Raw genomic sequence first — 24,013 nt, 5'->3', positions numbered from 1 at the left:
TTCACCCCAGAATCAAAACCTTCACTTTTTGATATCCTAAAATTGATTTCGTTAGAATTGAAACATTAATCAAAGTTTCGTTTACATAAGTTGATAAATTTCTAACCAGTATAGGGTTTCGTTCTACTTCGTCGTAAGCGCCATTATTCGTCGTATCAAACTTAAAATGTTTCACTACGGCGAATATTTCAAGTTACCTGCAACATAGATTCATTTTCCAAGTGTATTTTTGAGAAAGCTGTCGTGGTTTGTACACTTGTACACCAAAAATGCAATAAAACTACTGTATTTCGTTAAATAACTTCAGTTCAATTATCCACTTTGCACTTTTTCACCGAAATCTCATGGCCGAACACGATTTGAGAGAAATTCTTAACGATCGACACCAGTCACACCACTTTATGATACAAGTTTCTTCCCGCCCCCTGTGTGTCTTACTTCGCCAGTTACTTATTTTCCCTATGGAAAACCTTTGTACTTCTTCACTGAAGGATTTCATCCCAATCACACGCCGTAAAAGTTCTATAATTCACGAAATTTTATGAATTTTCCTCAAAGACCGCGTAAAATTGAGAATTTAAACAAAGTTCAATTCGTCGTACTGAGAAAAAAAAAACGCTTGTGGGCATTAGTAATCCTTTATAAGAGAGATTCGCGGAAGCTGACATTTCTGTCAAAGTGTGAGCCAATCGAGCAGCGAGAGCTGTCAAAGTGTGAGCCAAACGAACATGCATTATGTTTGTTTTGAACTTTTCTTAAGGAGTAATGTATTGTGCTTTGCTTTGATAAATGGATTATTGGGAAAGTTGTGTATCGCACTTCGAAGGTCACCAAGCAGTGGTTCCAATATGTTTCTAAGCAAATGGAAAGTTATTCAAATGTACATTTACGCGACAAATTACACTGGTTTTTCTATCCAAATGCAGATTTGCACTTGACTGAATCATTGTCACAATTAATTATAATCGAACAAGCCTATTTCAAATGGCTGACATACTTTTACAAATGTTTTACAAGCAAGTTTTCGTGAAACAAATGAAACAAACAAACTAGCAACCCTGCTGAGAGCACATGCTTTTGATAAAACGTAAACAATTTTCGTTGGCGCGAAACCGATTCACTGCCTTTTCTTGCCCGCCAACGGCGAAAACAAAGAGTTTGACGTTTCCGCACTTATGAACCCGCCCGCACTTCTGAAGTGCGGGGTCCAATAAGGTGGGAACCGCTTGAAATTATTTCGGTATAAGTAATTTTGCATGAAGCAAAAATATTAAATATTTTTCTTTTTTTATATTTTTGTCAATGCGATTTTTAGTTGTTGATTTTTCCGACTGTTTATAAGTTTGGATATGTAGCTCAAAGATCTATAACGAAACAAAATACACTCTTTAGCAATGAGGATCCCGACCAGAACCACATAACAAAGTTATAACACATTCCTAACAGCAGCAGTTATAAATAACAGAAGTTGGTATAATTTTGTTATCAAGATGGCTTTGTTCTCAACTTGTTATATTTTTAGTAACACATTTATAACAACATTTGTTATGTTTTTGACATCGCATTTATAAGTTTGTTGAAAATAAAATCCGGTGTCATAAACAGTAACATAATTAGCAATAATTTTGTTATTTTGTAACATACTTGCAACATATTATGTAATAATGTTGTTATAATTATAACAGGGTTTGTAATATTTTAGTTTAGTATGGTGCAAATTTTGTTAGAATTTTTGTTATTTTAACTACTAACGGTACATGTTTTATAACAACTGGTGTTATAAAAAAATCATATCAGGGGAACACATTCTGCTATAATCTTGTTTCTTCCATCTGGTCGGGATGTCATGTCCGGGTTACAATATTATTTTCGACGCCGATCAAAATCACCACTGCTGGTCTGTTGTCAAATCATTCCATTTTACTTCGGCTTATCTACCTATAAAGGATCACTAGTGGGCATTAGTAATCCTTTATAAGAGAGATTCGCGGAAGCTGACATTTCTGTCAAAGTGTGAGCCAATCGAGCAGCGAGAGCTGTCAAAGTGTGAGCCAAACGAACATGCGTTATGATTGGTTTGGAATTTTCTTAAGGAGTAATGTAATCCGCTTGAAATTATTTCGGTATAAGTAATTTTGCATGAAGCAAAAATATTAAATATCTTTCTTTTTTTATACTTTTGTCAATGCGATTTTTAGTTGTTATTTGGGATCTCTCTATAAAGGATCACTAGTGGGCATCAATGTGTGCGCGATGCTCGACGTAAATGCCATAATTGTACGGTCAAAAGGAATCGTGTTCATATGCTTGGGTCGAATTTTGATGACGAACAATGTTAAAATTCAGGACATTAGTGTATTCCATCATACTGAAGGAATGGAGGGAGATGCCCGTATATATTTATATTCTTGTAAAACGTTTTATTATAGCATTGATATGTTGTGATTTGACCACTCTTGGTCGGGCTTGGTCGTCGCTTGCTTGACTACGTGCATGATCCTTTTCGTGCTGTTTGAAACGACTTTAAGTGTAAAACCGTTCGCTTAAAATTGTCGAGATTGAACTAGATTGTTGATGAACCGTTGGGCTAGTTATTAAGTGTAAAACGTTAGTTACACAACATTCACGGGCTACAAAAATCGAACCACATGGACATTTATGGGGGGAGGGGGAGTCTGGCCAATGACCATGGTCCATACAATTTTTTATTTTTTTTTTGTTTGGTCAAATGACCACAAGGGGGAGGTAGGGGGGTGGTCTGAAAATAAAAAAAAATGACCACGTGGTTAATAAGTTTTAAGCACGAAATTCTGTTTGGTTGAAATATTGGTAGTAGTGGTGGGCCATGGGAAGTGGTTTTTACCGCAGAGTAAAAGATTATCTGATGAAGGAGATTATTTGATGTTATACGATTTTATTTAAAATTTAATGTGAAAGGAAATTAAAAGATTCAAAATTTGTTTGAAAAATAATGAAGTTATGTAAACCTTGTGGGCCTTCCTTTGCCGAGTGATTAGAGTCCGCGGCTACAAAACAAAGCCATGTTGAAGGTGTCTGGGTTCGATTCCCGGTGGGTCTAGGTTTTTTTTCGAAATGAAAAAAATCCTTGATCTCCCTGCGCATAGAGTATCATCGTATCTGCCACACGATATATGAATGCGAAAATGGCAACTTTGGTAAAGAAAGCTCTCAGTTAATAACCGAGGAAGCGCTCATAGGAACACTAACAATAAGCTGAAAAGCAGGCTCTTTCCCAGTGGGAACGTAATGCCACGAAGAAGAAGGAGAAGATGTAAACTTTTGCGATTTATCTATTTATGTGATTTGAATTCAGCAGAGCACACGAACTTTTGGTTTTGAGAACTTTCCTTATAGATGACAACTATAAGGAAAAAAAATACAATGTGATCATAAAAAAATTATATCAATCTTAATCCGTTCACAGAGAGGAAGCAGTGGTCCAGCAGATGGTAGCCCGGATGGCCGGTTGGAAAACCGTTCTGCAAAGCTCTCTCCCGTGTTTGCTGATCCTGTTTTGGGGCGCTTGGAGTGATCGTCACGGTCGACGAAAGCCCTGCATTCTGATTCCGATCATTGGCGAGTTTACGACGGCTGTGGGACTCATTCTGTGCACCTACTTCGAGTGGTTACCGATGGAGGCCGCTGCCGTTACGGAAGCTCTCTTCCCGGCACTGACCGGCGGCTGGTTTACGATGTTCATGGGAGTCTTCAGCTACATTGCGGACGTGACCACTACTGAGGAGCGGACATTGCGCATCGGAATCGTTAACCTGTGCTTCTCGCTGGGTGTTCCCATTGGGATGGCTTTTAGTGGTGTTCTGCTCAAGTGAGTATCACTTCCCGTGCGTGTCGCACGCCATGTCCAAAGGGGGATATTAGGTAACTTCAACGTACTTCAGATTTTCTTTAACAGGAAGTTGCTTTGGATGATTAAACCAAGCTTGTAAAAACCGCTAAATATTCTACCTTGTTTTTTTGGGAAATCGTCTTTTGAAGTTTTTAGTAAATAGTTGATACGTCTGTTGGCGTAGGAGGATTCGGAGTCTTCTAAGCTGAAACACCGGTGATAGGGGTGGTTCAATGCGCTAAAAGCTATGCAAAATTTATTAGAAAATTATGTAAACCATTGAAAGTTGCTAGACTTACAAATTAGGTCCGCGCTCCTGTTTAGATCTACCAACAGTTTTGAAATTACAGCTCAAGATCGTTTTACTAGAATAATTCCAAGGTTAACCTCTCTTATCCTTATGTATACAAGTATCACTTACTTCTAAACAAATCCTCAAATTCCAATATGCTGAATCATGTAGCCCTTGGCAGTACCGGCAAGAATGCGACCTATTTAAACAATTCGTTTCTTCAGTTCATCTTCGGAGTTATGTTTATGTAATTCATCGTTTACTTACAATAAAGATTTTTGCGAAAATTTCACTAATTCGGGTAATTTATAATCTTTTAGGCTTAATCCTCAATTCTTCTCTAATGACTCTTAATCTGTATCTGGCTAGTATTTTGTATTCTCCTCACTCGATCGATTAGATCTTTACTTACACTTCGAAGTGTCGCCCAGAGATGTCATGCCAGCTGACATATGCTGAAGCGATGCGTTATCGCTTTCCCGAGGGGTACTCAGAGCGACGGCCGTATTCACCGTAACAACTCCCCGACCCGTAAGCTGATCCAGTTCACCTGGCTCAGCCTTACTTCCCTTTACGTCCAACTTAGCCAGCTTTGCAATCGGACGTCGCATCAACCCAGTGGCCGTCTGCACCATAGCTTGTCGTATACGTCCATCACCTCCCTGGACTACTTCCGTCACCCGTCCTCGGATCCACCCGTTGCGCACGTTGTCCTCCACGATGATTACTAAATCACCTGTTCGTATGGGTGGTACCTCTTCGAACCACTTGGTACGACGAGTTAAGTCCGGCAAATATTCTCGTACCCATCTTCGCCAGAATTTGTCCACCATAACACGGTACAGGTTCCACTGATTCCTACAGGCTTCGGAAGAGTCTGCCAATTTCCTAGGAGTTTGAACTACACCGTTGGAACTTAACAAGAGGAAGTGGTTCGGTGTTAACGCTTCCTGTTGTTCTTCTTCTAGCGGAATAAATGTAAGGGGCCTAGAGTTGACTACACCTTCTGCTTCAACCATTAGTGTTGCTAGCGTTTCCTCGCTGGGAAACCTTGTAGTATACATCGCAGCTAGAGCGGTCTTCACCGATCTCACTAAACGCTCCCAAGCGCCTCCCATGTGAGGGGAGGCGGGTGGATTAAATATCCACTTGGTGTGTGCGTTGGTGAAGGTCTCAGCAAGCTCTTGGTCCATTGCACTTTTTTCCCTCTGTAATTCGTTATTGGATCCGATAAAGTTGGTTCCCCTATCACTATAGATTTCCACCGGAGATCCTCTGCGAGCAATAAATCTCCGGAAGGCCATCTTGCAGGACTCCGTCGTAAGTGAGTGTACGATCTCTAGGTGGACTGCACGGACGGTTAAACACGTAAACAACGCTACCCATCTTTTAACACAGCTGCGATTCACACGAACGGCTATCGGACCGAAGTAATCCACTCCGACATATGAGAAGGGTCGCTCGAATGCTTTCAATCTGGCTGTAGGGAGTGGTGCCATCCGTGGAACTGCTGGAACTGCTAGTTTTAACTTACACCACTTACACTTCTTTTTCTCTCTACGAATTACCGTTCGTAGATTAGGCACGTGAAAACGCTGCCTCACTTCATTCACGACGGTCTCTCCGTTCCCATGAAGATACTTTTGGTGATACCACCCGATAATCAGCTGCGTTACGGCATGATCTTTTGGCAAAATGATGGGGAATCGGGTGTCATATGAGGCGAAGGTAGCCGCAGCTATTCGACTATCCATGCGCAGTACACCTTCTTGGTCCATGAACGGCGACAGCTTACGGATACTACTGGTTCGATCCAGTTTCCGCGGATTCCCAGAGTGGTCTCTGCGTACTCCGGCAAGTATAGCGACCTCATCAGGAAACACTTCACCTTGTACCCAGTGCCAGATAGTTGTCTCCGCTTTAGCTAGCTCGGCTTGAGTTAACGGACCGAGCAGGATTAAGTTATTGGTCGCCTTCCGTTTCAAGTTCTGTACATAACGATGGACATATGCCAATGTTCGCAACAAACGCTTCCATTGCGAGAATCGGTTCCATTGTACTTGATGCTCAACTATCGCTTCACGGTGTATCAGACAAGCTCGAAGTTCTTCATTCGTATACGAGGATTCAGATGGAATGTCTGCGGGCCAATATTCTTCCGGTAAGTACAGAAAATCTGGACCTTTAAACCATCGGCTACTCGGTGACAAAGAGAGTCCTCTTCCCCATTTTGTGGCATCGTCTGCCACATTTTGTTTGGATGATATCCAGCGCCACTGATTAGCTCGTGTTTTTGAGAGAATCTCTCCTACACGACAAGCAACGAATTGGCGGTAATTACGATGATCTGAGTTGATCCAGGCGAGCACCGTCTTGGAATCACTCCACATGCAAGTCCGATCAATATGTAACGAGTGTCCTTCGATGATGGTCTGTCGCAAACGTGCTCCTACCACCGCTGCCATTAACTCTAGCCTTGGTATGGACAACGCTTTTAAAGGCGCTACCTTGGATTTTCCAGCAACAAGTGCTATTTCAACTCCGTCCGAAAATTCGGCCCGTAGGTATGCTACGCACGCAAACGCCTCTTCGCTTGCATCTACAAATATTTGCAGCTGTAGCGACAGAATGTCCTTGACCGAATGACGTGGAAAGTAACAGCGCGGAATACTTATTTGGTTCAGGCATTGGAAATACGCTATCCATCGAGTCCATTGCTCTGACAGTTTCTCCGGAAGCAACTGGTCCCACTGGATTTTTGCCCGCCAGAGCTCTTGAATGAAAATTTTGCCATGGATCAGAAAGAATGCCAGGAAGCCTAATGGGTCAAAGGTGCTCATCACCACGCTCAAGGCTTGGCGCTTGGTCGGTTTCTCCACGTGTCTGGCCGAATTTGTGGAGAAAGTGAAATCGTCTTTATCGGGTCTCCAAAACAGTCCAAGAACGCGTTCCGTTGAGCTTCCTTTGTCCAATTGGATGTTTTTCTCAGAGGCTGGATCGTTCTCCCCGACCCCGACCCGTAAGAGAACTTCTTTGGAGTTGGACAACCAGTTACGCAAGTGAAAACCACCTTGTGAATGCACGTGCCGCACTTCCTCTGCAATCTTCACCGCTTCTTCCACACTATCCGCGCTGTCCAGATAGTCATCCACATAGTGCTTCCGTTCAATAGCGACAGCAGCAGCTGGATACTCTTTCGCATGCTCGGCGGCGTTTAAGTTTTTGACAAATTGCGCTGAGCACGGTGAGCAGGTGGCCCCGAACGTAGCAACGTCCATTAGGTAGACTTCCGGGCTTTTCGTTGGATCATCGCGCCAGAGTAGTCGTTGAGCATGTCGGTCCTCCTTTCGTATCTGGATCTGATGGAACATTTCCTTCAGGTCAGCGCAAACTGCAATCCGTTTTTCGCGAAAACCAAAGAGAACTTCAAACAGATTGTTGAGTAGGTCCGGCCCTTTCAGAAGCAAACTGTTCAATGAAATCCCATCTACCTTGGCTGCAGCATCGCAAAATATGCGTACCTTGGAAGGCTTTTTCGGATTCAGTGCGACGCCCAAAGGTAAATACCAAACGCGCCGTGGATCTGCCTCGTTGAGCTCCTGTTCCGTTGCTTTATGGATATATCCCTTCACTACGTATTCCGCTATCTGCCTTTTGATGCTTTCACCTATTACAGGATCACTCTGGATTCGGCGCTCCAAACCCTGCAATCGCTTAACGGCCATCGGGTAACTGTCCGGAAATTCCCAATGATCAAATTTCCAAAGAAGTCCGGTTTCGAATCGCGTTCCAACTCGCTTAGTAGTCTCCCGAAGGATTCTATTCGCCCGCTGCACTTCTTCTGGCTCAGGAACCATCATGGTAGATATTCCCAGACTTTCTATGCTGAAAAACTGTTCTACCAACTCATGGAGTGAGTTTTCGTTCCGGCATTCACAGATGTGAAAGGTGTGCGCTAGATTTCCTAGGTTTTCCGTATTCTTTCCATAGATGGTCCACCCTAACCGTGTCTTCGCTGCTATAGGATCTCCAGGCTGTCCTTCCCGTAGCTTTAGAGTTGCTGTAATGTGAGCATTATCGTTCCCAATCAAGATGCAAGGCACTGCTTGATCGTAATCATGAACTGGGAGTCCCTGCAGATGCGGGAATAGCTTCGCCAGCTTTGAGTAGGGCAAAGATTGCCGTGGTAGGTCCAATCTACTGACTGTCCGGACATCCGACAGCGTATGCTTCGATCCGTTAGCACCGGAGATTTGCAGAGCGATTCGCTGCGAGTTGTTTTCCTTCCTCTTCACGTTCGCGGTCCATTGCAAACACAAAGGAAGATGTTCACCTTCAATTCCCAGCTCTTCGGCAATCTTTTCCTCGATCAGAGTTCGCTCAGATCCATCGTCTAAAAACGCATACACTGAAACTGCACGGTTGTTCCCAAACAGCGTCACTGGAATGATGCGGAAAAGCGTTGATTTCCCTGCGTAATGATGGTTGGTGACAGCATTGGAGCCTTGTAGCTGTTCCGTATTTTCTTGTTTATCCCGCTTGGAATGCAGTAGTGGATTATGTTTTAACTGGCACCCCTCTACTTCGCACCGCTTGTTGACCTTGCAAGGTCGTCTTCCATGCGCGCCTAGACAGTTCCGACACAATCCTAAATTTTGGATAATCTTCCAGCGTTCATCCACACTCTTTCTGGTGAACCCATTACACTCTTTTACACGATGCTTTGGGTCTTTGCAGATGAGGCACGATGGGGTAGATATATTCACGCTCTCGTCCGTCTTTTTTGACGTCTTCGAATCTTCCACCAAATGAGCTCCACAGAAATTTTTATCCTTGCCACCTTTCTCTGGTCTTGAGTCTCGTGGTTGCGGCGTCGGGCGTGGACCGTAATGCAAAGTCACGTCCGTAGCTGCACGTACCAGGGTTGACATATATTGAGCAAACTCACGAAGATTAACCTCTCCACATCGCTGTTTGTATAGCGACCAATCCAGCTTCATGTTTGCTGGAAGCTTCTCTACCATCTCGAAGAGAAGCATTGGGTTATTCAGATGGGCTTCTTGACCTCCAGCCTCTAAATGGTCACAGAGGTTCCGCACTGCCATTCCGAATCCAATCAGCGTATCCAATCTCTCCGGCTTCGGCGCAGGAACTCCTCGAACCTTTTGTAGTAATGAATGGATCAACAGCTCCGGTCTGCCGTACAACGTTTCCAGTGTTTCGATGACTTTAGGTACTGCTTGTGGTAGCAAAAGACGACTTCGTACTGACTCTAAAGCATGTCCCTTTAAGCACCGCTGTAATCTGGCAAGATTCTCCGCCTCCGAATATCCACAAGCTTGAGTTGTATTGTTGAATGAACTGATAAAAAGCGGCCAATCCTCCGGGTTGCCTGAGAAGGACGGCAACTCCTTCGACATCACATGTCTGGCTGCCAGTTGCTGTGCTGTTGGACCCCAATGTTGGACTTGTTGATTATCGACGAAAAACGGATGGTTCGGCCTTCGTTGTTCGTCTCCAATCGCACATCCTGGGACCACTTGTGTTGGAGGTGGTGGCTGAAAGCGCATCGGATCATCGGGACTCATTTGGTGAGGCGGGCACGATGACTCTATTCGCCGGGGACGCGGTAACGGAGCTCTGCAACCAGGTGCCGGTAGATTTGGCGAATTCGGACGCTGTTGATGCACATCAATACCACCGTGAATATGGTTCACTCGATCACAGAAATTCACATTTCCACTAGACTTGCTCGCTTCATTTCGACCGATAGGATGCGGAACGAGAACCGACGAGCTCGCGGGTAACTTTGATTCTGCCAGCGAAGAACGACCTTGTGGTTTAAACGACATACTAACCGGAATTTGAAGAACATTATTTTCCGCGTTTCGCTTATCAGGCAGACGTGACATGGCAATATTAGGACTCGAAATGTCAACGCAAGCAATGGAATCCCTCTGTACACTGGTTCCCAACATACTAGCTGTCCTATCAATTATGCCTCCTAGCAATGGCTCAACGTTAGGTTGATTTACTGGCCCTAGCCTACCTTCTATCGCCTCGCCTACAATGTTACCTTGTTCACCAATTGTGAGTGCTACTTGTGTATGGACCATCCCGTTGGCGTTGGGTGCAGTTTCCGTCATCGTTGAGGTGCGGGCAATGTAGGGTTGCTTTGTCTGCCACTGCTGCACTTTGCTGATACTCGTCTGCTCGGATGAAACACTCCTCCCGTCGCTCTCCTCATCCATCAATTCCTCCTCCCTAACTCGGAAAGTTTCCTCAATGATGGTTTGCTCCATCCTTAAGCGGGCTTGCTCGATCTCAGCTTCCTGCATTAGTTTCTCCTGCTCATGCCTAATGATCTGCTCTCGACGTGCATGCTCTAAACGTTTCTCCATTAGAGCTTTTTCTGCCTCGAGTTTTTCCAGTTGTAGGCGAGCCCTCTTAGCTCTTACGCTGGAGGTGGATGAAACTCCGGATAAACTGACCGTTTTTCTGCCGCTAACTTCGGATGTTGGATTCAGCTGGGGTGGAATCGTCGGTGAAGGCTTCTGGCAATGGGGGCAGAAGAATGGGCGATCTGGTGCAGCGATGCTTTCGTTCACGTTTACGCACTCAAAGTGCCACCATGTTCCACATTGACAGCATGAAACCATTCTCATCGTTTCTGGCCCGGTACAAGCCATACAGTGTGGTGTGCCTCCGGGCGCACTGCGAGTACTCCTTGGCATAATGGCTAATTTCTTTTAGTTTGTTGGCGTAGGAGGATTCGGAGTCTTCTAAGCTGAAACACCGGTGATAGGGGTGGTTCAATGCGCTAAAAGCTATGCAAAATTTATTAGAAAATTATGTAAACCATTGAAAGTTGCTAGACTTACAAATTAGGTCCGCGCTCCTGTTTAGATCTACCAACAGTTTTGAAATTACAGCTCAAGATCGTTTTACTAGAATAATTCCAAGGTTAACCTCTCTTATCCTTATGTATACAAGTATCACTTACTTCTAAACAAATCCTCAAATTCCAATATGCTGAATCATGTAGCCCTTGGCAGTACCGGCAAGAATGCGACCTATTTAAACAATTCGTTTCTTCAGTTCATCTTCGGAGTTATGTTTATGTAATTCATCGTTTACTTACAATAAAGATTTTTGCGAAAATTTCACTAATTCGGGTAATTTATAATCTTTTAGGCTTAATCCTCAATTCTTCTCTAATGACTCTTAATCTGTATCTGGCTAGTATTTTGTATTCTCCTCACTCGATCGATTAGATCTTTACTTACACTTCGAAGTGTCGCCCAGAGATGTCATGCCAGCTGACATATGCTGAAGCGATGCGTTATCGCTTTCCCGAGGGGTACTCAGAGCGACGGCCGTATTCACCGTAACAACGTCTATATTATTGTTTGAGAATGCAAAATAAAATATATGTTACATATTCGTTATTCATACTATGATAACCTTCAAAATACGATATTTCAAAAAATCCACGGTAGAATATTTTGCGGTTTTCACTAGTTTGTTTCATTTGAACATTTCAGTTACATTGAAGCTGTAACCCCGGCAAAACACAGATGTTACAATTTAGGTAGGGAAAGTGTACCTGCTATGGTCATATTTTGACATGTACGAAATTTAGAATGCTTTCAAATTGTGCATGTTTCGACAGCAAACTGTATTTGCTATCTTACTACTTAAAGACGGAAATCAAGTCAACATTTGCAAACAATAATTTATAACGCGAAATATGGAACCACTATGGCCATAACTTGTACACTTGTCCTATATTAGTTGATATATGACCAAATCTGATAATAAAACAGTTCATTTGTCTCAATTTTTATATGTGTGTTCCTTGGGAATCCTCATTGGGCATTGCGTGCATTCGCTACTTAATATGCCGATCTCGTACATGACGGTGCGGTTTGATACGCATTTTGGGATGGTTATTGTTTCCGGCGCTTGGCGTGTTTGGGACGCGTGCCACTGGTTTACCAAAATACGTATTACTGTAACCGCTCTGGCTGGGAAATATTTGATAAAAGTAGCACGAAATTGATTGTTTGCCGCTCAGTAGACCCGAGTGGGATAACAGTTGATTTGATTTGATGCTTCAAAGCGGACGCAGATTTTATGATTAATAAATGGATTAGTTAGATAAATATAAACAATTCTTCCTCGAGGGTATGTTGAAGTTAATTGGGTCCTAAAATGTTTAATAAAATCTTGTTTTTATTTAATGACACGAAAGAGCATATTACTGCAACTATTTTAGCAATTAAGCTCAAATAACGGCTATATCATATTTAAATTTTAATTTAAAAATTGGGTTCATAAATGAACCTTGACACTTTTGATCATGTTTGACGTTCGCTTAATCGACAAAAACACCACAGGACTTTTAGTTTTAACACTGGGGTTGTTCCTATCTGACATTTCGGAAGGAACACGGAAAGCAAAATACACCCAAAATTTGAGTTTAAGCCAAGGAGTGTGACAAAATCTAAAAAAATATTTTTTGGGCTTAAACAAAAGAAAAACATTAAAAAATTTAGTAAACATGTGTTTTTGACCTAAACTTAAGCGTTTGGCACTAAAATTGGGACAGGCCTTTAGGACCCTATTCTAAGCACACCTAAACTGCCCATAACTGCATAACAGTCACATTCGACATTTTTGACAAATTGGAGTTAATACCATGGAGAGTAGGGTGCGGCTTATTTTTCAAAAGTTCTCAAAACCAAAAATTCGTATGCTCTACTGAATTCTAATCACATTAAAAGAGAAACCTCAAAATCTGAGCCAAAAATATTAAAATTTAGAGGTGGCGCAAGCGTCTTGAGGGTAAATTTTCAGGTTATGAAAAATGACCTTCAGTGAAGTAAACATAACTTTGTTATTTTTCAACTGATTTTGAAACTTTTAGCATCAATACCTTCAAAATTAAATTTATGAAAACTCCATAGAACATCAAATTTGTCTTAAATCAAAAATTGTTTTAGTTACAAGTAATTTATTCCAAATTTTCACTCATTTTTTATAAATTTCAACTCTCTTCTTTTTTTTCTATCTTCATTAACGAGATTTTTAGCCCTGGGCTAGTTCATCTCGGGACCAACGGATTTACTTCCCTTCCAAAGGGACCGTTTGAATGAATGTGTTTGTGTGAATGTGTGAATGAGTTTGCACCAATTTTTAAATAATTTTGCAACAAAAATATGTTTGCATATGTAAAATATATATGCATTATTCAATTCGTAATTAAGGCAATGCTTTATAAATTTAAGTTTAATAGAAAAAATGCAATTTCCGGCGAAAAACTTAAATAATCAAAAGAAATTTGATTTTTTTCATTGAAAAATCATGTTTTTGGGTAGTTTTTGTTGAATAACTAAGTCAAAGCCATTTTTTAGAAAAATGTGTTGTATGAACAGTTTAAAAACAAATAAATTTGCTTTACAAACATGTAAAAAGATTCGGAAACGATTGTGTACTTATGTAGTTATGGTCAAACACAAATGATTTTTTTAAGTAAAATGAGGAAAGATTTGGATAAAAGTATTTTTAACTGAGACTAGTTTTGATGATAGACAAATTCGATGTTCTACAAAGTTTTACAAATTTAATTTTGAAGGTATTTGTGCTAAAAGTTTCAAAATCGGTTGAAAAATAACAAAGTTATGTTTATTTCACTGAAGGTCATTTTTCATAATTTGAAAATTCACATTCAAGACGCTTGCGCCACCTCCAAATGTTAATATTTTTGGCTCATATTTTGAGGTTTCTCTTTTAATGTGATTTGAATTCAGTAGAGCATACGAATTTTTGGTTCTGAGAACTTTTGAAAAATAAGCCGCACCCATTGGAGAGTCATCAAATGATAAATACTTTCGATCAACTTACTAAAATCTGTGAGATTGTTCTAGAAAATTCGAAAAAAATACCAAGTTGTTTTGTCACATTGGTAATTATAACCGCATAACAGTCACATTGAGATTATAAATAAGCCTCGTGATGTAATAGCAATGAAATTTCTATCAGAATTATTTTCTGACTATTCACCTCGTATGCGATATGAGTTTTACAGAATATCAGCCTCAAATAAACACTTTTGAGTTCCTGGTATATTTTAGAAATTTAAATTCAAGAAGGATCGCAAACGAAATTCTACTTACACCAAAGAGTGTTCTAGGTATTTTAATAAAAAAATCGTCAGCATATTTAGTACGAAAGTATGCGATGCACACTACGGCTTGCTTTATTCAAGCGTCTTCCAACAATGATTTACTGCCTATGCATCAAACGTACAGTTAGTGACATTGGCACGTACTTCTTTCAATATTACTCACCGTTTAATAAATACATTTCAATCATCGCAGGAAAATCGGCTTCTACGGGATATTCTCCATCTCGGCCACCCTCTACCTGATTGCGTTCTTCTACGGGGTGTTCTTCCTGCCGGAGGTGGACATTGTCAGCGAAAAAGACCGCCTCAAGGCCAAGGAGAAGAACATGCTGCTCGACTTCTTCGATAAGGAACACGTGATGGAGACCTTCCGGGTGGCCTTCAAGAAGGGCGAACGCCAACGCCGTCTCCGAGTGATAATGCTAATGATTGTAGTCATGGTTGTCATCGGGCCGCTGCACGGTGCGTTTCAATTAGAACTGAACAACGGGAACGCATAAAGAAGCGCTAAATTTATCAGCCTAGCGACTGAGTCAAGTTATTAGAAGCAATCTAGGCTAATGAAGCGCACGATGCGCCGAGTTGCGACTACCCACCTGATTTGGCTTTGTGTTCTATTTTGCAGGAGAAATGTCCGTCATTTATCTGTTCACGCGGTACAAGTTCAACTGGAGCGAGGTAGAGTTCAGCTTCTTCTCCAGCTACGGAATGCTGACGGGTCTGATTGGGACCATATTCTCGGTGGGTGTATTTTCACATCTGCTGAAGATAGACGATGCTCTCATCGGGGTGATGTCCTGTATGTCGAAGATACTGTCCAGCTTCGTGTACGCCTTTGCTGCGACCACGTGGCAGCTGTATCTAGGTAAGACGGTTGTGTAGTATGACGATAAATAAATAATAGAAATAACCAAAACGGCTGCTATGAAAAACATACTTAGTACACATAATCGTTTACGATACGGTATAAGAGTTCAATTTTGGAGTTATATTAGGCTGCATGTAAAATGTATGTATATTGCCTACACATTCGTACACTTATATCACAGAGAACTTATATCGTTTCATCAACCTTCTGTCTGTGCGAAAAAAAGTTACGTTGTATGTGTTTTGCGGTCAAATTGATTCCATATTCAAATCGCTATAACTTCATCTAATTTGAACGGATTTCCGTTTTTTTCTGCAGTTCTGGAGAACAAATCTAATTGAGCTCTATTGAGAGAATATAAACATTCGATAGGGGGATGCTTCATCGCGAGGAGTGATTATTGTGAAAATATTTCTAAAACAGCGATTTTCTAAAACTTTAGACGCTTATACAGTCGACTCTCCACATCTCGATGTTCTACATCTCGATATCTCTCCCTATGTCGATGATTTCATAAGTCCCTACAGTCTGCATACATTTTCACTCTCCATATCTCGATATTTTCCTTATCTCGATATCTCCATATCTCGATGTGTTTCTGATGATTTTTCGTTCTCAATTTTCTCTCCGTATGTCGATATAACCGATATCGAAGGTTACTAGACCAATGTTTTGTGATTCAAAACAAATAAGGAGTGCAAAATGACGTTTGTTTGTGTATTACTTTCTTGGCAACGGAGTGTTTCTCAATCTAGTTTTCATCAAAAATTTGTTCTTTGTCTCGATCTCTCCGTATCTCAATGGTCCCTTCGATATCGAGATGTGAAGAGGCGACTGTATCTAATAAGGAGTTCTGTATAACATTTTACTTTTTTCGGTGAAGATTTGCAAAAGCTACTAAGTATATTACACATTGATTAGGAATTTTACCGCATGATGGCGCTAGCTAACGAACATGATTTTCTGATTGCCCTAAGCGACTATTAATTGTATAACTAGATTTTAGTATAATTCTAAATTCTGGTGATTTGAAATATTTAAGTTTTCGGCAAAGCTATTCATCAGTCTCAAGCGTAGGAAACACTCACTCCATTATTGCGTTAGCTTCACTCATTTCCACACGCAGGGCAAGGTTTACGTTTCTCCAACCAAGATCAGTGTTTAAATTTCCAATGAGCTTTCTACTTCTTCACCGAGCGACAAGTTAGACAAAATCGGCAATACATAGAATGTTTCACCATTGATTCCGTGTGTCGAATAGCGATGGGCGATTTTGAATCGATGTTCCGAAAATCGATTTTTTTGTTCCGATTAATCGATTTTTTGAATCGATGTTAGGAGCAAAATTATGTAATTGATTATAACTTTTCAATGAATTGACAAAGTTTTGAATCTGCCTTGAAGTGTTCAATATACAATTTTTAATTTTAAACGTTATTCAATCAGAGGAATTTAACAATCATATGCAATTTCATTTGGTTTTATTTTGAAAGCTTGCTTTTTTTTTAAATTTTAATATGAGCTTTACATTTGAATCGATTCAAACACATCGATTCAACCGATTCGATTTAATCGGTGAATAGATTCGACATATTAAATTTGAATCGATTCAGTAACATCAAATAGTGGCCGAAGGCATTCGAATGCGGTAGCGAATGATTATATACAGTGGCATTCGCGTTTGAGTGCTGATGAGCGCACACTGGAAAGACACCCGGCGGAATGATTCAGTGAGCGCGAAATCCATACATTCAGCTGAACGCGTTCTTTTGTGTTTCCCAGAGCGGATACTCTCTCCGCACCGTGAGTCTTTTAGTTTTCGGTTTATCTCAATTTTTTGCGATTCTTCGGGATTGCACTCACCTTAGTAGCGTTCAGTTGTTACTGAGTATTCGGTGTCCGCAGATAATTTGCTCTTTTTATCGGTAGCGTTCGGGTGAGTGAGTGAATTTTCCCATGCTTGGTTAATCTAAAATGCTAAAATCGTATCCATTTTTAATGTTTTAATATGAAAAATCAAATGTTTACTGCGCTGCTCGTCATGCTCTTCAGGCGGTTGGATGCCGAGGTCGGTCTTGGGATTCCGATTGAGGGCTGACTTCCGGTACGCAAGCGATCTGACGACCCAAAACCGTCGATTCGTCGTGGTCGACACTACTCGGCGTAGTTCCCTACTCCGATGGAGAGTTCCCCGATGGAGGAATATCTCCCGAAACCGGTAACGTTACGCTTTGTTCTTATTCTGTTGTTGGCCGGTAGAGTGCCGAAGTCGGCCCAGCGATTCCGGTTGGGGGATGGCTTCCGGTCCACTGGCGCTCCGACGACTCAAGCCGGTGACTCGCTACAAACTACTCAGAATAGTCCCCGACGGTGGATCTATCCTACTCCAACAAAGATTTCTCCGGCGGCGGAAGATCTGTCGAACCGATGCTAATCGGGCAGATGCCGAGGGCGGTCCTGCGATTTCGGTGGAGGTTCACAGGTGCTCCGACGGCCATTTGCCGATCTACTCAGTTAGTCCCCGACAGTGGACTCTGAGCTGGCCGGGAAGATGCCGAGGTCGGTTCTGCTATATCCGGTGGACTTAACCTACTCGAAGCTGGCCGGGCGGATGCTGAGGTCGGTCCGGCGATTCCGGCGGAGGGAAACTTCCGGTTCACAGGCACCCCGATGAGCATTGATCTCGACGGTGGTCGGTATGGTGCCGAGGTCGGTCCGGCGATTCCGACGGAGGGAAACTTCCGGTTCACAGGCGCCCCTACTATCTATCACCGATACTAATTGACGCTCGAACTACTCGGCCTAGTCCCCGTCGGAGGATCTAGCCTATTTCGATCGCGGCCCGATGCCCTATGGTCTCTAGCTATTTCTGTTGCAGCGGCGACATGATATGCGTTCTCGATTTGTTCACCGCGTGCCACGTACTTACGTGTTGACACATTTTCTGCACGACGTTGTCGGGGTTTGAACCTACGTCGCTGCTTCCGAGCATTTCGTGTGTCTCTTCGATGTTTGGAAGTGTGGCGACTCTGTGTGCCCGGATCTATGGAGATACTTTCTGAAACATCCATGACCTGATAGGAACTGCGTCAGGTAGAAGTTCACCTCTCCATGCTTCCTATGTATCCACATCGACAGGTTAGGAATGAGCCGGTGGGTCCATCTTCTTTTCTCCGCGCAGTCCCATTTGTACTGCTACCTCACCATAGATTCCGGTTTGTTTGTAGTGCCTTGACCCAAGCAGGAACTCCATATCTCAGTATCTATGACGAGACTTTAGTTACGCCCCGTACTGTTGCTTGAACCGCCTAAGTTAGGCATGATTCTCCCTATTGCATTCATTGCCGTCTCGGACTTTTCGCATCCGTAACCAACGTGGCTGTTGAAATTCAGCCGATCGTCGATCATTTCTCCCAGGTACTTCACCGCTTCGGTGCAATTACATACCTTCCGACATCGACCTCCATCTGCTGCACTGCCTTGCAATTGAGCTATCTGCAGCTTGATTCCGCTCTTCCAGCCCTCGATTGCGTCAATTGTTTCCATCACTGATATCTCCACTTCTCCCAGTGGCGCGCAAAACCTACAATCATTAATTATTAATTCTCCAGCAGATCCTTACAGAGGTTTCTTAAGTTTTCCTCCACAAATTTCTCCAGGATTTCTTTACTCAGTGATCGTTTCGAGATTACGCTAGTAATCTATCAAATTATCTTAATGTGATTATAGAACGAAGCCACACCTCAAATTTTCAAGACCACAAGACTTGAAAACCAAACAGTGCTCCGCGTTGAAAATTTATCCCCTTGGTCACCACCAGCAAGCAAGTAATTTGATTGATTTTCAACGCGAATTGTTGTCAGATTCTCCAGTCTTGTGCACTTGAAAATTCATAGTTTGGCTTCGTTTCATAATCACCTTAAAAGATGTTCACCACATAGCTAGAGCGTCATACGCAAGGTCCCTTATAATTAAAATAAACTTAATTGGAAATAAAAACTAAAAAATATGGATTGGTTTGATGATTTATTGTAGAAATATCTGAAGTTATTCCAGTGGAACCAAAAAAAAAAAAAATCTCAGAATTCCTGATCAAAATTTTGGGCGATTTCCAGGATTATTTTCTGGTACAACTATTAGAATTATGTACTTATAAAACCTTAAGTAATTTAATGGGGAATCTCTTGAGAAAATTTCCTTTTCTGACTTTTTAAGAGTTTTATGAATTTCTAAGAATATTTTCTCAATATTGCTTGGAAAACAAAAACGAAGAAGGAAACTGACAGAATGTTCAAGAAATTAATGAAATCCCCAAAGGATTTTTTGAGAAACTTTTGGAAGAAGCTTGATTTGTTTGATTTTTGTGTCATAATACGGTGCTGTTCTCAATAATAGCAGCGCATGTCGATTCTTATATACCCGATTCTGTTTTGCACGGATTTTATTTTACACGGCCGTGCCAAAAAAGTTTCCATACATATTTTTCGCCAAAACCTTATTTTTGCATGAAACTTTGAGAAATGGCGTTTCTTTTTTTTTGCACGTTATTTTTTATTTTCGAACCGCAAACTTTTTTTGCACGGTACGCACCCCCCGTGCAAAAACAGAATCGTACATCATAAAATGCTCAACTTTGGCATGCTCTAGTTTTGTTCCCTTTCAAGCAGCTGACCTGATTTTTCCCACAATACTACAAATATGTTCAATTTTGTAACCATAATTATTCTGAGCCCCTGTTGGAAAGTTAGATACCTACTAGTTAAAAATTTTCGAAATAATAATAGTTCAACATGGGTGAAAAAAACGAAGCTGGAGTTTTCGGCCTTGGTATCAGCAAGATAATTGCTATTGGGCTGAATACAAGTTCTAGGGTGAATACAAGTTGCCATAGACTGTATAAATGTTTGTCTCAAAGTAAACGATAGGTTTGCAAAGATCTGTGTTTTCTCTAACAGTCAAGCAGCTTTGAATGCTCCGAAGGCAAACTAAGTTCAGAGAATACTTACTAACAGTTTCTCATAGATTTTAATAAATAAATCCGCGAACTTCGTGAGCGCCTTCGTTGCGTCTTTCGAGGAGAAAAATATACATTGCGTGAACTCTGAAAGTCTGTTCGAAATCATGTTGAGAGCAACTTTTTTTTTAAATAAAACAATCATTTTGTCTCCTAAACTTTTGCCCAAGTATTTTCGAAATTTTAGAATTTTATTACGAAAAACAAATAATAATTGTAATAATTGTAGTTGTAACAATCAGCTAATAATCCATACTACTGTTCTTTTATTCCCAGGTCCCATGGTGGAAATGCTCAACGGAACGTCGTTCATATCGATGCGCTCCATTGCCACCAAACTGGTGGCGAGTAACGAGCTCGGCAAGGTGAATTCACTGTTCGGTGTAGCTGAAGCGTTGATGCCACTGGTGTACGCCCCGATGTATACTACCGTGTACGCAGCGACGATCGATGTACTGCCGGGCGCGTTTTTCCTACTTGGAGGTGCCCTGACGTCACCTGCTGTCATTATTTTCCTGTAAGTTTGCGTCACCGAATTGGACACTAAAGCCCTATCCCAATTGCCCATTGCACGGTGACGTCATCAGAAAATCGCTCTCTTTCCCTCCTCAGGGAAATCTGAAAACAACGTCAACTTTGACAGGAACTGGCACCATTATTTTCAAGTCTCGTTAAAGAGCGAAAGAGAGAGAATTTCGCCGTGAAATGCCTAATTATTGTACCAAACGCTAAAACTTATGCCAGAAACAATTTTAGATGTTGGCTTAAGAGTTTTTTTTTGCTTAAAATTTAAACAATGTTCAAGAAAATCTGTAATTGCATTACACTTGCTGTCTTGTTAGCGATGATAGATGTTTATGAGGATTTTTTTTAAATTTGAACGAAAAAACTGGTTATTCGTTTTTAATGATAACTGATGATTGAATGGTGGATTCTTGACCTTAAGTCCAAAAACCATATTTTCCATTTATTTATTTTTTTATTTTGCCACACATTTTGTTGAACTCAATTTTTGAATAATTTTTGTTTCCGGGCTCCTTCCGAAATGTTAGATTGAAACATTCTGTGTCAAAAGTAAACCACTGTGACATTTTTGTCACCAAACTAGATGTCAAAGTTGGTAAAAAGTGGCTGGGTTTAAATATCGACTCATATTTTTGAAATTGCAAATTTATTGTGAGTTAGCTTTTTTGGCGGGAAAATTTGCCAAAGTAATTGCATGAACATGCTCTTTTATATCATTGATTAAAAACAAGATTTCATTTAAAATTACCTTAGAATGTTTTACAAGTGGAAAATATGCTCTTCCTTTCTTTTTCAGATGGATGTACCGCGTTCACAAACGGGAAGCACGTGAATTGGCTGAGGAGGCTCGCATGCAAGAAAAGTACAAACAACTGTCACCCGACGGAGCGGAGATTATCCCCACCGGCGATAGCATCATGAACGGAACGGTGATTAGTCCAGCGAGTACTCGGGTGCCAGAACTTGAATCACCAGTCCTGAGGGGTAGATTCGGGTCCGTTAGGAAGTCTTCACTGCCTGGATTGGCCGGTTTCGTTAACCCAGCTTATGTACCTCCCGAAGGTGAAGTAATTCACGAAACGATCGAAATCATGAAGGATCTTCCGGTCTTGCACGTGGAACATTGCACACTGTGATGCACGATGACAAACGAATTTTAGATAGGTTTCTAGTCGATAAGATTGTGGTATACGTATTTTGTAAAGAAGAATCTCCTCTAAGAGAACTATAAGTATTTCATCGTCGAGCCGTCAATGGATGTTTTTGTATTTAAGGATACTTGATATATAATAAACATGACTTTATAAAAAAACTGCGCTTTTCCACTAAAAAATCTGGATTTATAAACTCACACTAGCATTAGCATGCTCATGGATGACCGTTTTGTAGTTGCGCTCCGTGATTGACTAGAACAATCGAAGTTGCACAGAGATTTAATGAATGGGGCTTAGGATTAGCTATCCATTCTAAAAATGTACAAATCAAGACTTAAAAGCTTGAAAATCAATAACGGCGCCGGATACGCCCAATGCGGTCATCGGGGAAGCAATAACCTTTGTTACTAGAGACCAAATATCTCCACAGAAAGGATATTGGGTTAGTGGGATAAGGTGACGATAATGGTGATGCAATCCATGATAAAATCACGCCTAACCGGAATCCCGGGTTTATTCGAAGGTGTCTACGAAAACGGCATATGTGATGCGCGCAACGATTACTACACAGTTAAAAATAATGAAGATTACACGTCATGTAAACTTCATGTATGCGATGTAAACATTACGTCATGTAAATTTAAGTCTGAAATCATGTAAATTTGTGTTATATGTCATGTAATCACAGAGGATCCTGCTGGATAACATGACATATAATTGAAGTTTACATGACATACCATGTAAATATCCATGATTTGGCACGCTCCAATTATGTGCATCATATGTCTCAGAAATTTACACATTTCGTTCGAACTGTGTAGTTTTTCTTACATGTTGTCAATTGAATGTGTATTAATGATTTATTGTCAAAAGTACCAAGGTAAGAGTTTATTATTTATTCTCAAATTGAAGATTTTCGAGTACGCGCATGCAAATTTATAAATGCATTCATTAATAAACATGACAACAAGATAAGGAAAAAAATTACACGTCGTGATGTAAAAGTCAGTCATAATGACTTTTACGTCTCGACGTGTAATATTTTGTTTGTTTTTTATTTCATGTAAAAACTGATGTAATTAAAGTCAAATTTTGTAAAAAAAAACATTTTTTAAATAAATTTTAGGTATTTTTATTTTTTGGTTCTTAGGTTTATTTTTAGGTTAAAATAATTCTTCAAAAACTGCAACCATAACCCCATCAAACACCACCTCAGCACCTACATAACCAAGTTTACCTCAATCTCTACCTGCAACCATGTACTTCGTTTTGGTAGAATAAATGGTCAGGCCTGTTCTCGCCGTCTCCCTCTTCAGAGGCACGAAGGCCTCTTCAACGTATCAGCCTAATTAGTTTCGCTGGAAAACCATGTTCAGACATTATCTGCCACAGCTCATTTCTTTTCACTGAATCGTTTGCCACGTTGAAATCAATTAACAGATGGTGAGTCTGAAAGTTGTACTCCCGGAATTTATCTAGGATCATTTGCAAGGTAAACATCTGGTCTGTTGTCAAGCGGCCCTCACAAAAACTTACGAAACCTTCGCCGACAAAGGACTCCTCTGTTAAACCGGATGCAACAAAGGCCTCAGTCTGTTAAACAGGATGCGCTACAGTATTTTGTACGTCGAATTGAGCAGGGTAATTCCTTTGTAATTGACACACTCTAGTCTGTGCCCTGTCTTGTTGATCGGGTGTATGAGGCAATCCAAGCTGGCGGGCATTTCTTCGTCCTTCCATACCTTCAGAAACACTCGTTGTCTGTCACTCTCTGGCACTTTTCATCGAGCCAGTTGCTCCGCCTTCGTCATTGACCACTTCCAATTACTTCCCGCGCCGTTGTTGCCACAGCTTCGTGTATAGGATCCCACAGGCTGTTGACTTCCCCAGAAACGTTGATTATTCCCAGGTAGCTGTAGAGCTACCTCATAAGACGACAAGCATTCAATAGCGCAGCGTTCTGTTAGTTCAGGAACTCGTGACCCTGGATAATCACGCCCAATTTTTAGCTACAACGAGATAATGATCCGAGTCGATATTAAGGCCTCGGAAGGTCTTGACATCCATGACATCTGAGAAATATCGCCCTTCAACAAATACATG

At 41.2% G+C, this 24,013-nt stretch overlaps 1 protein-coding gene across 1 annotated transcript in view; it reads left to right on the top strand.

The window, feature by feature from the left end:
• LOC110681191 (solute carrier family 46 member 3-like) overlaps positions 1 to 22,068 on the top strand; it is an 83,377-nt gene extending 61,309 nt beyond the window's left edge. The window contains exons 3-7 of the mRNA XM_021856971.1: positions 3,446 to 3,847; positions 14,543 to 14,811; positions 14,975 to 15,214; positions 20,508 to 20,748; positions 21,553 to 22,068. Coding sequence (XP_021712663.1) covers positions 3,446 to 3,847; positions 14,543 to 14,811; positions 14,975 to 15,214; positions 20,508 to 20,748; positions 21,553 to 21,892 — 1,492 coding nt within the window. The 3' untranslated portion in view covers positions 21,893 to 22,068. The remainder of the gene's footprint in view (positions 1 to 3,445; positions 3,848 to 14,542; positions 14,812 to 14,974; positions 15,215 to 20,507; positions 20,749 to 21,552) is intronic.
• The last annotated feature ends 1,945 nt before the right edge of the window (positions 22,069 to 24,013 follow it).

This window comes from Aedes aegypti, chromosome 1 (genome assembly GCF_002204515.2).
Source record: "Aedes aegypti strain LVP_AGWG chromosome 1, AaegL5.0 Primary Assembly, whole genome shotgun sequence".
Lineage (NCBI taxonomy): Eukaryota > Metazoa > Arthropoda > Insecta > Diptera > Culicidae > Aedes > Aedes aegypti.
Note: the sequence above shows the minus strand (reverse complement) of the source record. Positions and strands in the feature narration are given on the sequence as shown.